The sequence below is a fragment of the Bombyx mandarina genome, chromosome 08 (genome assembly GCF_030267445.1).
Source record: "Bombyx mandarina strain Sakado chromosome 08, ASM3026744v2".
NCBI classification, from domain to species: Eukaryota; Metazoa; Arthropoda; class Insecta; order Lepidoptera; family Bombycidae; genus Bombyx; species Bombyx mandarina.
In genome coordinates, this window is record NC_143215.1 from 13,401,340 (window position 1) to 13,418,558 (window position 17,219).

Consider the following 17,219-nt stretch of genomic DNA (forward strand, 5'->3'; position numbering starts at 1 on the left):
AAATAAATAATAATGTTAATTTTATTTGCCCAACGAAGCGGGCGAGTACGGATAGTCTATACTAATATTATAAAGAGGAAAGATTTGTTTGTTTGTTTGTATTGAATAGGCTCCGAAACTACTGAACCGATTTTAAAAATTCTTGCACTGTTTGGAAGTTGCACTATCCCTGAGTGACATAGGCTGTTCCTTGCTGGATGTCTTGTATATAATAAAAGTATACGCCTGAAAACGCTGAACCCACAAAATGTACAACGGAATCCCAAAGTTGCGTAATGAAACGTTTGATGGAAGACAAAAACTTTATTAATTATTTTATTAAGCTATTTTATGGATACAAACAAAGTCTGCTCCCGGAATTTATAGACATTAACGGCAAATGCCTCCACCGCTCCTCAGAGTGTGTCCTTTTGTTCAAGCTGATGGTGAACTATCGACTACCTGAGAAGCCCTTATCTGTGTGGATTCAAGAGGAATGGTACTCGAATCCCTCAGCTCAGAGATAGGATCAATACTCAACACGAAGATGATAAATTAAGATCTGTTCACAAGCAATATGTATAAGATTACTTACAAGAACCAATTACTGTAATTGGATTTATCGTGTATTTCCCGGTAATAATTTAAAGAAAACCCGACCACAAATATTTTTTCTTTTCCTTTTATTACCTAATGGCCGTTTCGAAGGCCATAAAATTTCACTCAGCGAATTAAATCAATGTAGGCACCAATATTTCACGGCACACTTGAGGTTAAGGATTACTAAGAACCTCCAGTTATCGTGTGGTGGAGAATCTGTCTCTTTTTAAAGTCACTTTTCGACAATAATTTTCGGTTTTATTATTATTTATTGCTTAGATAGGTGGACGAGCTCACAGCCCACCTGGTGTTAAGTGGTTACTGGGGCCCATCTACAACGTAAATGCGTCACCCAACCTGAGATATAAGTTCTAAGGTCTCAGTATAGTTACAATGGCTGCCCCACCCTTTAAACCGAAACGCATTATTGCTTTTTATTTACTTTCATATCCGTTCGTTTTATTTACTTTCATATTATCTGAACGGTGCTAAAGAAAAGATCACTTCAAAATAGCACAGCTGTAAGTGCTCTCTATGAAGTCCCTAAGGTTTCCGATCAAACATTTTTTTCTGAGTCTTAGATTTCAGACATAAAATAACTATGAACAAGATTAAATATTTATTAATACTTTTTATGCAAATTTAATTATGATAAAGGCTACTTAAATATTTATTACTTCGCTGAAAACCAAATATAATAACCAAATATTCTCTGTTAATCTGTGTGTTCTTACGTGATTAATATAGATGTTTATTTTGCGAGCTTTCACTTTACGAGCACATTCTGCGCCCCGAAAAGCTCAAGGGTATCCTAGGAATCCAGCTTATACTGGATTCGGGCCTAGACAATGTTATTTTAGTATGAAATTTAATTCGGCAATGTCGTAATAACATGCATACTTGTATGTATGAGATTTCTCGGCTGTTTTGCTAGATCTGTGGACAGGTATTATCTTAATACTAATGGTCCCGCAGTAGTCGAAATTCGACTATAATTCTTCGACTATATTTCTTTATTATAATTTAATCTATTCTTAATTTGAGCACAGACGTCAAGAACAAAAGTTTGACAATAAATAGTATGCATGCGTGTGTGCGTCAAATACATGGTATGCAGTGTGTGTAATGTTTTCTTTATCTTTTACGCATTATTTAAAAAAATATTAGCATTGTGCACTTCTTCTCTATATTCTCTATAAGTGTGGAAAATTTTATACTCCTCCGTCCGCGCAATTTTCGTAAAAAGGGATACAAAGTTTTTGCTTCACGTATTAATATATAGATAATAATTCTCTTATATACTTACAACAATAAAATGACAATGTATATTTTTTTCTCAATTTTGAAAATGCCGCATTGTCAAATAAAAACTTTCCCAATCAAACGTACTAGTGAGAATACACGTTACATACTAGACATATTGGTTTAATTTAAGAGATTAATTTTCTTTCTTTTACTAAGACTACAGTACGTAATTACCGGTTGACATCAAGCGATCGATGTGGCCCATAGACATCATTATGGCTATAATCCTCTAAAGGGGAAACCGTAATTTCTTCAAAGACAGGAAGCAGTGGTCTTGCCCTACCGACCCTAATAATCTCCTTTTTATTTATTTTTATTGCTTAGTTGGGTGGACGAGCTCACAGCCCCCTGGTGTTAAGCGGTTCTGGAGCCCATGGACATCTACAACGTAAATGCGCCACCCACCTTGAGATATAAGTTCTAAGATCTCAGTATAGTTACAACGGCTGCTCCACCCTTCAAACCGAAACGCATTACTGCTTCACGGCAGAAATAGGCAGGGCGGTGGTACCTACGCGCGGACTCACAAGAGGTCCTACCACCAGTCTCTTACCTCAGCATCAGCGTCAGTCAAGGAGCCCAGCCCGTAGGAAAGCTCCGTTATGATAGGCAGATTCTGGAGCACAAGCGCAGCGTGAGGCACGAAGAAAAGCACCAGGATTTGCAACAGCAGGATCCGACGTCCGCGTCTAAACAAAAATCTTGAATGTATTTTTTAAGTTATACTTCTTTAGGCACGCTATGAAAAATTGATGCGCGCGCACCGTGACACAAAATTAACAGAAATGAAGTTGCCCACTAAATCGCTCATTACAATACGACCGACGTAACTTGGCAAATCTGAATATAGCCGCAGGTGAACTTTCCGAACCGTACCGAGAATTACCGAATTTACACGATGTCAAGAAAAGGGATGTCCAATATGCGTGTTTGGCGATGTTGTTTAATCGATTTTTTTCAAAATGAGTAAAATTCAAATAAAAAAAAAGAAATAAATTTAATAAAAATAAAGTATAACTTCTTACGAGCGTACATAAGTACACGCACCCTTTTTATTAATTGGCTTAACAAACTCGCGATTTATAATTACCGCAGCCAATTCATACTAAAAAATTATCAATAAGAGTCGCGAAGCTAATTTCAATGACAAAAAAGTTATTTAAAATGCAAGATTTCCTTGTAGCAGAAAATAATGAACTTAACCATATTTAATTCAACTGCCGTCTGGTGTAGTGGTAAGTGACATGGTCACTACACAAGAGGGTCGCGGGTTCGAATCCCGCCAAGGGAAGGTATTTGTATGATAAATATAAAATGTATTTTCCAAGGTTATGGATGTATATTAAATGTATCTATGTGTATAATAAAAATCTTACATTTATTTCCGTTATCTGGTACCTGTAACACAAGTTCTTTACGAACTTATCACGGGACCAGTTAACGTGGCGTGATTGTTAGTAAATATTATATTTAATATTATTATATTTATTAATTCAATTTCGTCATTATTTTAATGCCTAATAATGAAGCCACTTCGCTTTGACTCCCCTTTAAGATAAAAGTACTAATCTGTTAAAATGACTAGTGCGCCTTCTGTCGTAACTCAATTTTACTATGACAAAAACTTCATCTATTCAAACAACAACATTATAAAGTTTCAAGTCGACCCGAGATAATATTGCATTCGCAGCATCACGAACATCCAATTTTATATTTAAGATCATGTACAATGCAGTGTAAAACAACATTGTGCTTAGTGCGAATGTTTTAACGTTCTCGATAACGTAAAAGTTAACTCAAATCTGTATGTTGTTGGAACGTTTGCCTACATTTGCCGCTAGGGGCGCTGTTCCAACTGCACACAAATTTGAGTTAACTTTTACGCTATCGAGAACGTTAAAAAACTCGCACTGAGCATGCAGTACAGGTAGATAGTATTGGACTCACTATCGATATCCACCTCACCTTGAGACATGAAGTGAAATCTTAGTTGTATTTAATAGTGATCCCACCTTTCGAACAGTAACGCACGGCTGCTGTGCGGCAGAAATAGGCGGAGTCAAATGGTACCTTGCAATCAGTAAATGCACATATTAGCATATTGGTACAATTCTCAGCTACTGACCAATATGCCCCTAGTCGCCTTTTACAACTACCACAGGAAGATTGTCATCATTCTAAGCCGAAATTGAATCAAAATCCAACATTATTAATTTGAGTTTGTTTCCAGAAACTCGCAAAGTTTCCAGCTAATAACAAAACGCAAAATCAAATCGTGGTGGCACCAATAACTTCAATTGTTTTCAGTGGAAACCATTATTACGCATTATTATTAATTACTAGCCGTACTCGCCCGCTTCGGTGCGCATTTAAAATTAACATTATTATATATTGTCATTATTATTAGGGAGTCCAACACTCATATAAATATTAGCCTATCCATTAAGTACATGTATTTTCTACATGGATACCAAGTTTCAAGTCAATCGGATGCATGGTTCAGTAGTTATAACGGAACATCCGTAATAACCACTGTAGATTTATTTATTAGTATAGATTACTGAATGGGAAAGACCAGAAAAAATAAACAAAGTGCATATGAAAAAAACCTAAATTGAGCATAGAGTGTTTACAGGTTGAAAAAGAGATTATTACGAAAAACATAACGCAATAGAGTGCTCAGGAATGACAGCAATGTTATTGGCATGAGTTTAATCAGACGTAATCTGATCGGCTGTGCGCTTTCTACTTACCTACCCCTAACCTACGTCACGAAATCCGTGCAAATGACAGGCTTGTTGTTATCATCTGTTTCACTGTTTATCTCTTAACAGAAAGTATAATATGCCTATTTTGAAATAAATTCTTTCATACGCTCGGAATTTTCCAACAACTAATAAAATTCCTATTATCATTTTAAATTTTTTAAAATTTGTCTCACGGCATAAACAGCCAAGTAGGGGTAGTGGTGTATCTATCTACCCATGCGCAACCTTAAGACGTCCTACGACCAGTGATAATATATAATGTGCATATATTAAATATAATATAATTACTACTAGTTTCTTCTTCGCTCAGATTTCGTTTCTCAATTGGTTACTGGTCATTATTGGTAGTAAAGCCTCTTAATATTATGAGTCCGCGCGGATAGGTACCAACTACCACCACCCTGTTTATTTCTGCCGTGAAGCAGTTATGCGATTCGGTTTGAAGGGTGGGGCAGCCGTTGTAACTTACTTGAGATCTTAGAACTTATATCTCAAGATGGGTGGCGGTATTTACGTTGTAGATGTCTATGAGCTCCGGTAACCACATAACACCAGGTGGGCCGTGAGCTCGTCCACCCATCTAAGCAATAAAAAAAAACGTATAAAATCGAAAGAAAATCATGCTCTACTATACAAAACAATATATACTTTTTAAACCAACAATAAATTTGGTTTTAAAAATATAAAAAATCCATTTATTAGCAAATCGATGTAAATAATTTTTTTTTATTTTTTATACCGGTTATCCTAATATACACATAGTCCAAAGCAAATAAATTATTTTGTTATCATCGCTCCTGTATACGAGTACAAATTTTTAAATTAATCTGACGTCCCGAGTTCAACTCAATCACTTTATACTATTCCCTTACACCGACAAATACAGTTGAAGCTAATAAAAGCGTATTAACAACTGTAATTTCTTCACTGCGGAGGATGGAATTTCATAAACAAGCTCACTTGTGTTGTGTAAGTTTTCTCGATTGCCAGGTATTATTAGCCGTCTCACACTTCGAACTGGGAAGCCTGATTGCATCGGAGTAGAATATCGACCGACGCTGATGCAAATATACTTATTATGACTTATTGAAAACTACTTTTGATGTGAAACATTTATAGCCCCACGTTAAGCCGATTACTGGAGTACTATGTTTGTATATTATTATGTAGTTTTTTCCCCCTACCTATTCGCTGGTAGCCAAAGAGGCTATTTCAGCTACGCCCGAACGGGTGGTGAGCTCACGGGCTCAACCTGAGAGGATTTGCTAACACTAGCCCTAGCAAGAGCAGTAATTTGCAGAATCTGCCATCGAATCGGAATCGTGAACCACTGAGAAGACCCGGCGAGAAATTCAGTGGGCTATTAATAGTGAGTACAGTGTGGCGACGCCATGCGCAAACAATTGTTTCTTAATATTAATCTTTTATTTTTCATTATGCCACATGAATCTCGTCGTGGGGTCGTCGCGTCCCCTTGTGGGGGCGCGGAGCGGGCCTCGGGGGAACCCCTCTGCCCGGACATGTGACTCCCTGCCTAATGAGGCAGGGGTGATGCGCTGCAGGTAGGTCTGATGCAGGCTTAAGGTACGATGGGTAGGACTTTCCTTCTTCTTCTTCTCCTCCTCTTCTTCCTTCTTCTCCTCTTCTCTTCTTGCGTCTTCATGAACACGAATCTCCTGTCGTAAACTATCCTATTATGCATATGTGTGCTTAGTGCGAGTTTCTTAACGTTCTCGATAGCGTAAAAGTTAATCCAATTTTGTATGCAGTTGGGACAGCGCCCCTAGCGGCAAACGTACGCAAACGATCCCGTCCCCTACAAATATGAGCTAACTTTTACGCTATCGAGAACGTTAAAAAACTCGCACTAAGCACGCTGATCTACACCTGAACAAAATAATATCAGTGTTACACATCTGCCAGCCTTCTCATTTTGGCTCATTTTTTTTACAATTTACGACGCGTTTCTTATTGTCATTATTTAACATTATTTTTGACATTTCAAATACCTACTTTACAGTTTTCATGGTCACACGAACAACTACTATCTGTTTCTAGTTTAACTACACTTCGACTTAGTGTACCAAAATTGTGCATTATTTTAATAAATACACTACACTATTTTTAATTACCCTAATATCCATAAACAATTAACATAGGGTTAGAATATTAATTTCTAATCATTTATTTTACCTGTGTCAATTTTAATTTAACACTACATCACTTTTTACAGCCAACTCTGTCGGCAGACGAGACAAGAACAAGTACATTTTTAAATCTTTATATACCAAATATCCGAATAGGAATCGAACCTACACGTCGTGGTATAGTAGTCCGGCAGCTAGGATCACTAATCACTCGACCGTAGAGATTCAGAATCGAATAAAAAACATTCGAATGTTAAGAATTCTTACTCTGTAGCCGGATTGATGTGGAGGCAGCCGACCTTGACTGAGACCACTTCAGGAGCGTGTCTCTCCGAGGGCGTGGTGCAGTGGGAGCACGTCTCGATCCTCAAATTATTTGGAGTGGCCCTGAAAATAAGAGCACTTGTTAATATTTATATGAAACTTTAGGTAAGAATGGTTGTGTCTCTCGCATCAGAGGATAGCCAGAGGATTGTTTCTCCAGCTATTGATCTTTTTTATTTATTTATTGCTTAGATGGGTGGACGAGCTCACCCACCTGTTGTTAAGTGGTTACCGGAGCCCATAGATATCTAAAACGTATATGCGCCACCGACCTTGAGATATAAGTTCTAAGGTCTCAAGTATAGCTACAACGGCTGCCCTACCCTTCAAACCGAAACGCATTACTGCTTCACGGCAGAAATAGGCAGGGTGGTGGTACCTACCCGCGTGAACTCACAAGAGGTCCTACCATCAGTAAAATCAGAATGCCCATATAGCATGCGACTTTAAACCTCCAACTTTCCTTGCAGTGAGCCCGCACGAGTAGACACGCCATCCAGACTATTTATGCCGCGATGCAGTCAAGCTTTCAAAAATAAAATTAAGATCTCGACCTCATATTTCAAGGTGGGTAGCAACATTTACGTTGTTAAATCCCCGGGCTTCGGTAATAACTTAACCAGCTCAGCACTGTGTCCTTAGTGCGAGTTTACGTTTACCTACGTTTGCCGCTAGGGGCGCTGTTCCAACTCCATACAAATTTGAGTTAACTTTTACGCTTTCGAGAAGTTAAAAACGCACACTAAGCACATTGAGCTAAGATTCTCGCTCACGACTCGGTCGTGCGCGGACGTGCTTTCCGATCCGTGGCCCGCTTGCGAGCTGCGTCTCTGAACTCACAGTTGTGCTCGACAGTGTAGTGACCGTGAATACATCGTGCGTACAATTCGGTAGTGCGGACGTGCCGATCCGTTGGTCGCTTGCGATTTGCGTCTCGGAGTCCATTTTTGTGCGCTAAAGTTTTGTAACCGCGAACCCACCCTTACCAACTGCCTTTTTCAAGGCAAAACCAATCGCTACGTTCAGGCTTCCTGTGGCACTCACAGGCTAGCGATTTCCTAACCCTTCCCAAAACAACAGTCTTTTTCAAGACTAGACCCCCGCTCGCGATTCTGCCTGCTGTAGCACTATACAGCCCGAGCGGGTTCCTTTCCTTTTCCCCGCCGATTGCCGTTTTCACGGCATAGGCATTCCCCCCCCCCCTGCTCCTTGCTGTCCTGCAGCACAGGGGGGTTACAAATCATATCCGGGGCCTCGCCTTTCGGCGAGTTCAACAAAAGTCCCGGGGCCGCCCCCCCCGGGCAAGAAGACCGAAAAATGGAAGAAGATTGTGCTAGTGATGTTGTCGGGTTCCTCCGGGATAGGTACCCGTCAATTAGGGCCGAGTACCTAGAGTTTAGGGCCGCCCGTGGCAATCCCTCCCCCCCCCCGCGTCCGTCGCCGCGTACTTCAAACGTGCCTCGGAGGCACGCCGCGCGCCCCCCGCCGCCGCGTCAAGTTCGAGCGCACGTTCCGACGTAGCGACTCACGAAGCGCCTAACGCTACCCCCACCCCCGCGCCCGCGTCGACTACGTCATCGCGCGTTTCGTCCGTCGCGACCTCGATCGTTTCGAGTTCAGGCTCCGATACCGAATCGGAGATGGATTTCGAATCCGCGTCAAGCCCTCAGCCTGGAACTTCGGATGGGTTCCAAACCGTAACGCGCGGTAAAAAGCGTACTCGCGCCGTGGAGTCCCGGAGCTCCACGACGAAGCAGACTAAATCCGCGACCGCCTCCCGCCCGCAGGTAGTCGTGACACCGGAGTCGGACTCCGCTCGCCGTGTAACCCCACCGCCGCGTCCCAAGCTCGCGCCCGCTCCTAAAGTAGCTGCCCCGCCCCCGCTGATTCTCCAGGAAAAAACTGCGTGGAACCGCGTTTCCCAGGCCCTTCAGGCAAATAAAATTAATTATACCCATGCGCGTAACGTCGCGCATGGGATTCAGATAAAGGTCGCAACGCCGGGCGACCATAGGGCCCTCTCTTCATACCTCCGAAAGGAGAACATAGGTTTTCACACCTATGCTCTTCAGGAGGACCGCGAGCTCCGCGTAGTAATACGCGGAGTCCCAAAAGAGCTAGATATCGAGTACATTAAGGAGGATCTGACCGCTCAGTCCCTCCCGCTAGTTAGTGTGCACCGGATGCACAGTGGGCGGGGCAAACAGCCCTACAACATGATTCTAGTAGCGCTAGAACCCACCCCGGAGGCCAAAAAGAAGATCGCATGTCTCACGACAATTTGCGGCCTATCCGGGATCTCAATTGAAGCCCCCCATAGACGTGGCACTCCCGGGCAGTGCTACAGATGCCAGCTTTACGGCCACTCGGCTCGTAATTGCCACGCGCGCCCCCGCTGCGTAAAGTGCCTCGGCGACCACGCCACACTAGATTGCTCGCGTGTTAGGGAAACCGCGACCGAACCTCCAAGCTGTGTCCTATGCCTTAAGCAAGGGCACCCCGCGAACTACCGTGGATGTCCTAGGGCTCCGCGAAAACGTCCGACCCACCCAGCCCCCCGAACCGTCGGCCCAAAGACTTCGGCGCCTTCAGTGCCGAAACCCGCCTTCGTGCCGGCTGCAGTTCCCACGGTGTCGGCGTGGAAAAAACCGCTGCCGTATACGAAGGCGGGAACGGAAACCGCACCCCCGCCCCCGCTCGTGACACGCCCCGCGCCCCAGCCCCTGCTCGCACCTCGCCCCGCGCCCGCGTTCCGTCCCCCGCAACCCTCTGCCGTCAACGACTTCGCGCTCGTGCGTGACTTCGTCACCGCAGTCAACTTCGACCGTCTGCGATCGTTCGCAGACGCGATACGTAGGTCGGTAACCCCCGAACAGCGGCTCGCGGCCGCTTTCGATCACATGGACGTCTACGAGTCCGTGTCGCGTACGTTATAAAATCTTTACCGATAATCAATGGCGCAAAAAGGTAGAGAAAAACCGTATTCCCTTACGTTAGCATTCTATAATGCTAACGGACTCGCGCGGCAACGCGATCAAATTTTTGAATTCCTCCGCGATAATCTTGTAGATATTCTATTAGTGCAGGAAACCTGTCTGAAGCCCTCGCGTCGCGACCCGAAAGTCGCGAACTACGTCATGGTTAGGAATGACAGACTCACCGCCTCCAAAGGCGGGACTGCCATTTACTATAGACGGGCCCTGCACGTTGTCCCTCTCGATACTCCCTCGCTCTTACATATCGAGGCGTCAGTGTGCCGTATCTCGCTGACGGGACACCAGCCGATCGTCATCGCATCCGTTTATCTCCCCCCGGACAAGCCCCTTCTGAGCAGTGACATCGAGTCACTGTTCGGCATGGGAGACTCTGTCATCCTGGCAGGCGATCTAAATTGCCACCACACTAGGTGGAACTGCCATCGTACAAACGTCAACGGTAGGCGTCTCGACGCGTTTATAGACGACCTCACCTTTGAAATAGTCGGTCCCCCAACTCCAACATGTTATCCGTATAACATCGCGCTCCGTCCGAGCACTATAGACCTGGCATTGCTTAGGAACGTAACTCTGCGCTTGCGTTCCATCGAAGCAATGTCAGAGCTCGACTCAGACCACCGACCTGTCGTTATGCAGCTCGGTCGCCCTCACAACCCAGTCACTGTTACGAGGACCATGGTGGATTGGAATAAGCTGGGCACGTGCCTAGCCGACGCCGCTCCGCCAATCCTCCCTTGCGGCCCGGATTCGAATCCATCCCCCGAGGACACCGTCGAATCCATAAACATCATTACCGATCACATCTCTTCCGCGATCATTAGATCTTCAAAAGAAGTCGATGTGGAGGACAGCTTCCACCGCATCAGACTGTCCCCCGATCTTAGGAATCTCTTAAGAGTTAGGAACGCGGCAATCCGGGCCTACGATCGTCTTCCCACGCATTCAAACCGGATTCGGATGCGTCGTCTACAACGCGAAGTCCACTCCCGCTTAAGCGACGCGCGTAACGATAATTGGCATAGTTATCTAGAACAACTCGCGCCCTCCCACCAAGCATACTGGCGACTAGCTAGGACTCTCAAATCCGAAACTACCGCTACTATGCCTCCCCTCATACGCCCTTCAGGCCAACCACCGGCATTCGATGACGATGACAAGGCTGAGCTGCTGGCCGATGCACTGCAAGAGCAGTGCACCACCAGCACTCAACACGCGGACCCCGAACACACCGAGTTAGTCGACAGGGAGGTCGAGCGCAGAGCTTCCCTGCCGCCCTCGGACGCGTTACCCCCCATTACCACTGACGAAGTTAGAGACGCGATCCACAACCTCCAACCTAGGAAGGCACCCGGCTCCGACGGCATCCACAACCGCGCGCTAAAATTTTTGCCAGTCCAACTGATAGCAATGTTGGCTACAATTTTAAATGCCGCTATGACGCACTGCATCTTTCCCGCGGTGTGGAAAGAAGCGGACGTTATCGGTATACATAAGCCGGGCAAACCGACAAACGAAACTTCTAGTTACCGTCCGATTAGTCTCCTCTCGACGATAGGAAAAATTTACGAACGGCTCCTTAGGAAACGCCTCTGGGATTTTGTTACCGCGAACAAAATTCTCATTGACGAACAGTTCGGATTCCGCTCTAAACACTCGTGCGTACAACAAGTGCACCGTCTCACGGAGCACATTCTGATAGGACTAAATAGGCGTAAACAAATCCCGACCGGCGCCCTCTTCTTCGACATCGCGAAGGCGTTCGACAAAGTCTGGCACAACGGTTTAATTTATAAACTGTACAACATGGGAGTGCCAGACAGACTCGTGCTCATCATACGAGACTTCTTGTCGAACCGTTCGTTTCGATATCGAGTAGAGGGAACTCGTTCTCGTCCCCGTCAACTGACCGCCGGAGTCCCGCAAGGCTCCGCGCTCTCCCCGTTATTATTTAGTTTGTATATCAATGATATACCCCGGTCTCCGGAGACCCATCTAGCGCTCTTCGCCGATGACACGGCTATCTACTACTCGTGTAGGAAGATGTCGCTGCTTCATCGGCGACTCCAGATCGCAGTAGCCACCATGGGACAGTGGTTTCGGAAGTGGCGAATAGACATCAACCCCACGAAAAGCGCAGCGGTGCTCTTCAAAAGGGGTCGCCCTCCGAACATCACTTCGAGCATCCCACTCCGTAGTAGGCGCGCAAACACCTCCGCCGTTAGTCCCATCACTCTCTTTGGCCAGCCCATTCCGTGGGTCTCGAAGGTCAAATATCTAGGCGTCACCCTCGACAGAGGGATGACATTCCGTCCCCATATAAAAACGGTACGCGACCGCGCCGCGTTTATTCTAGGACGACTCTATCCAATGCTTTGTAGTCGAAGCAAACTGTCCCTCCGCAATAAGGTAACTCTCTACAAAACTTGTATACGCCCCGTCATGACGTATGCAAGCGTAGTGTTCGCTCACGCAGCCCGCACCAACTTGAAATCCCTTCAGGTTATTCAATCACGATTCTGCAGGATAGCCGTCGGAGCGCCTTGGTTCCTTAGGAATGTGGATCTCCACGACGACCTGGAGCTCGACTCTTTTAGTAAGTATCTACAGTCGGCATCGCTGCGCCATTTTGAGAAGGCGGCACGACATGAGAACCCTCTCATCGTAGCCGCTGGAAATTACATACCCGACCCAGTAGACCGAATGGTAAACCGTCGACGTCGCCCAAAGCACGTCATTACGGATCCTCCTGATCCATTAACGGTGCTTTTAGGCACCACAAGCACCGGTCACCGTCCTCGTCGAACCCGTCGCTTGCGACGAAGGGCTCGACGAGCGAACTAACCCATAGACACAGCCCACTGAGTTTCTCGCCGGATCTTCTCAGTGGGTCGCGTTTCCGATCCGGTGGTAGATTCTGCGAAGCACTGCTCTTGCTAGGGTCAGTGTTAGCAACTCTCCGGTTGAGCCCCGCGAGCTCACCTACTAACGTTAGGGTGAAGCTGAAATAGCCTCTCAAGGCTATCAGCATAGGTAGGAAAAAAAAAAAAAAAAATTGAGCTAATTTAATACAAACAAAAAATTCATAATCTGAATCGTCCTTAATCTGAATACGTTCGCAGTGCCGTAATCAGTTATCAACAAAAAGAAAATAGCAATCGAAAAATACAATGTAATTGTAATTACAGCATTTCTTACGTTGAAGGGATGATTCTACCGAGCCTTCCTCACCTGTCTAACCCAACAAGGTAGTTTACTTCCAGCACATAATTTATGAACGTTTTCTGATTGTACTTTTCGACGCGTGGCCGGGTTCGTTAAAGTAACGCGGTTCATTATACAATCGCCAACATTTATTTTATACTTCCCACATTATTATTATTTTAAATCCTGAAGAACGCTGCTTCGCGTCCATTTTTTATTTAAATCCTATGAATCGCGTCTAATTAAACATTAACTACCAAAAAAATAATTTAACTTTACTTACTATTATTTAAGTATTAAAAATAAAAAACTAATATTAATGAGAAATATAATGTGAATATTTGGTGTTAATAAATAATTTTAATCTATCTTTAAACTATATAAAACTGAATTGCTGTTCGTTATTCTCACTAAAACTCGAGAAAGGCTGGACCGATTTGGCTAATTTTGGTCTTGAATTATTTGTGGAAGTCCATAAAAGATTTAAAGGGTAGGTAAATATGAAAATGCTCGGAATTAAATAAAAATAACAATTTTGTTTTAAGTTTATTTTATACAAAAATAAAAGACCTAAACTTTTATTTATCGATTGAGGCACTATGAAGTCTGAAGGGTCAGCTAGTCTGTAATAATTAAAGTCCTTCGTGTCAACGTATTAAAGCAAGTATTTATATGAAAATTGGTACTTGCAGAAGTATTTGAATCATGACATAGACGCGTCACTCGAGAACAAAGACAACAAGCCATTAGGCGTCATCCCGCACTCAAGGTCTTGTGCCTGCGATAACATAATAAATCTTTACCTACCAAAAAGAAAATAAAACTGAACGAAAGTATGGATCACGGTTTCTATGACTTCTTACGCGTAATTCAAATAAAGTACAATCAGTTTCCCGTCAGAATCTCCATCTGAAATGTCACACGACACGACATGAAACGTATCATTAATAAGAATAGCATTGCAAACTATTAAGCAAGTAATACTAAATTTCCATAAATAGAAGTGGCAGTCGCTGCCAGGAAGTCTAGTAACCTTGAGGGGTTATTATAGATTCACCGAACTAGTAGCGTAAGCTCACGGGCCCAAACCTAACGACGTTGCTAACACGAACCCTAGCAAGAGCCGTGCTTCGCAGGATCTACCACCGGATCGGAAACGCGAACCCCTGAGAAGATCCGGCGAGAAACTCAATTGGCTATGTCTGTGGGCAAATTTACTCGCCAAGCCCTTCGTCGCAAGCGAAAGGTTCGATGAGAACGATAACCGAAGGAATTATGAAATTGGGAACGGCACAATAAATTGTTGCTAATTGAAAAATAAAAGGTAACATGTAACAATTGAACACGATAGCGTTATTGTACAATAAAGTAATTTGTTTTGTTAAAACTCATTCCTTAATTGGTATAATGGAGTTACAGGACTATGCGTCGTGGCCAGGTGAGCCCAATTTTCCAATGATACTAATTGCGAGGGAAAAACTACTAAGGTTTGCCCCCTTGCCTCCAAATATACATCTCAATTATGTTATTTCAAGCGATCGTGACATTTTTAATTGTGGCCTTTCAAGATTCTCTGGACGAGCGCAGATTAATAATAGATAGATAGAATTAGTGCAATTAAAACAATTTCATGATCATCTATAAACGAAATTTTCACAGAATTCCAAACGTCCGATTAGCTTGAAAATTTACACACGCATCATCGATCGGTGACAATATACTATACTTACTGTTGGTAGGATCTCTTGTGATTCCGCACGGGTAGGTACCGCCACCCTACCTATTTCTGCCGTAAAGTAGTAATGCGTTTCGGTTTGAAGCGCGGGGCAGCCTTTGTAACTATACTGAGACCTTAGAGCTGATAATCTAAAGGTAGGTGGCGGCATTTACGCTGTAGATGTCTATGGACGCCGGTAACCATTTAACTAAGCTTTTGCCGGTCCCAAGCCCAGATGAGAAAGGAGGAGGGTCGGTTGGACGTGACCTTTTCAAACGTAAAAAGTTAACGCCGAGCATCGGGCAGCGGTGAAATATCCCAACCTCTGCAAAAAAAATGCAGATAGGGCTACCACCAGCCCCAAGGAATTAAATACCCTTGAAACAAGTGGACTCGCCAACCCGCAACGACTATTTTTTTAAATGTATCTATTTTTTATTCTAATGTGACAATGTGTTCTAAAATAAAGTCCGCCTAAACAAGATAAACTTCCAAAAAGTAATTGGTGATTTTTACCACATATGTGTCAATGAGTTCACAGAGTATTTACAGAGGCTTATGTATACGACGGAAGTGTGTAGGTAAGAGGTATTTATTCTATTTGCGTAAACAGGAAACAAACTAATGATCTTCGTGCCGGTATTTTCGGTTAGAATAACTCTCATTTTGCTTGTCAATTCGGTACACGTTTGAAGCATATCATAAACATATCTTAGCACACAAATACACATGACATTAACATGTGTTCTCGACTCCCACGATGAAAGAATAACTTCAAGTATTTTAAACAATGCTCGCGTTCTATAGCTGCTAAGCGGACTCACTTCCAGTGTGCTTAGTGCGAGTTTTTTAACGTTCTCGATAGCGTAAAAGTTAACTCAGATTTGTATGGAGTTTGCACGTTTGCTTACGTTTGCCGTTAGGGGCGCTGTTCCAACTACATACCAAGTTGAGTTAACTTTGACGCTATCGAGAACTTTAAAAAACTCTTTTTTTTTATTATTGCTTAGATGGGTGGACGAGCTCACAGCCCACCTGGTGCTAAGCGGATACTGGAGCCCATAGACATCTACAACGTAAATGCGCCACACACCTTGATATGTAAGTTCTGAGGTCTCAGTATAGTTATAACAGCTGCCCCACCCTTCGAACCGAAACGCATTACTGCTTCATGACAGAAATAGGCGGGGCGGTGGTACCTACCCGTGCGGACTCACAAGAGGTCCTACCACCAGTTAAAAAACTCTCACTAAAAACACTGTTCTGTTATTAAGTCTTCCACATCAGCTGTCAAAGTCGATAGCGTTATTCATATTATGTTGTCTACGTACTCAGACAGTTACCATGTGTGAGCTCCGAACAAAGATATTGTTGAACCAACAAACTCCATAAATTGCTCTATTTGCATTTCAAATAACAAAATATTTTACGTCACAATGTAAACAAACGGCATAATGGCAAATACATCACAAAAAATCCGATGGCAGCTGTTATTGAAGGCGTTGCGGAAAGATGTTTTATTGGAAATTCCACTGTCGATATTTCAAAAGGACAAGCGTCCGTAAGCATAATCATAATTCTTAACGCGGAGAGATAAGGTCGTATATCCGCAGTTCTATCTTTGTAATTTGAACATTAATCTTTCTCGATATAAGATTAATTATAAGAAATTGAGGCTCTATGTAGGAGACTATAAATACATGATTGATATTGACACCTATTCTTTTGTTGTACAACTTTATTATACTTCGAACTGTTCATAAGCTTCATGAAGACACAATGACGAACAAAGTACTTTGGACATATTTTATTGTCTTGTTTTTTTTTGTAATCTTTCCCTGTCTAGAATAAAAATGGAGTAGAGTGAAATTATGCTAAATAATTTTAAATCTTATTTTCTCTATTAATTTGCAGACGAGATTTTTCAAGGACCAAATGTAATCTGCATACGTCATAAATTATGGACAATATAAGAAGCCGCATATTGGGTACAAACGAACCGCTCATTACCATCGCATTACCAGTTTCCAATTCAACAGATATCCGGCTCACACGTTTTGTATATGTGTAATAATTAACATTATATATAGCTATAATTTTTTTGACTCCAAAGGAAACTCCACTTTTTTTTTAAATAGCAATGGATTATGAGAATGTAAACCTCTCAGTCACTACGACTTAC

General features: G+C 43.2%; 1 protein-coding gene across 1 annotated transcript in view; it reads right to left on the reverse strand.

Annotated features, from left to right (window-relative positions):
* Positions 1-17,219, reverse strand: part of LOC114242969 (uncharacterized) — a 100,335-nt gene that overhangs the window by 62,448 nt on the left and 20,668 nt on the right. Inside the window, exons 2-3 of the mRNA XM_028174314.2 lie at positions 7,067-7,186; positions 2,438-2,573 (exon numbers count right to left, since the gene is read on the reverse strand). Of these exons, the coding sequence (XP_028030115.2) occupies positions 2,438-2,573; positions 7,067-7,186 (256 nt within the window). The remainder of the gene's footprint in view (positions 1-2,437; positions 2,574-7,066; positions 7,187-17,219) is intronic.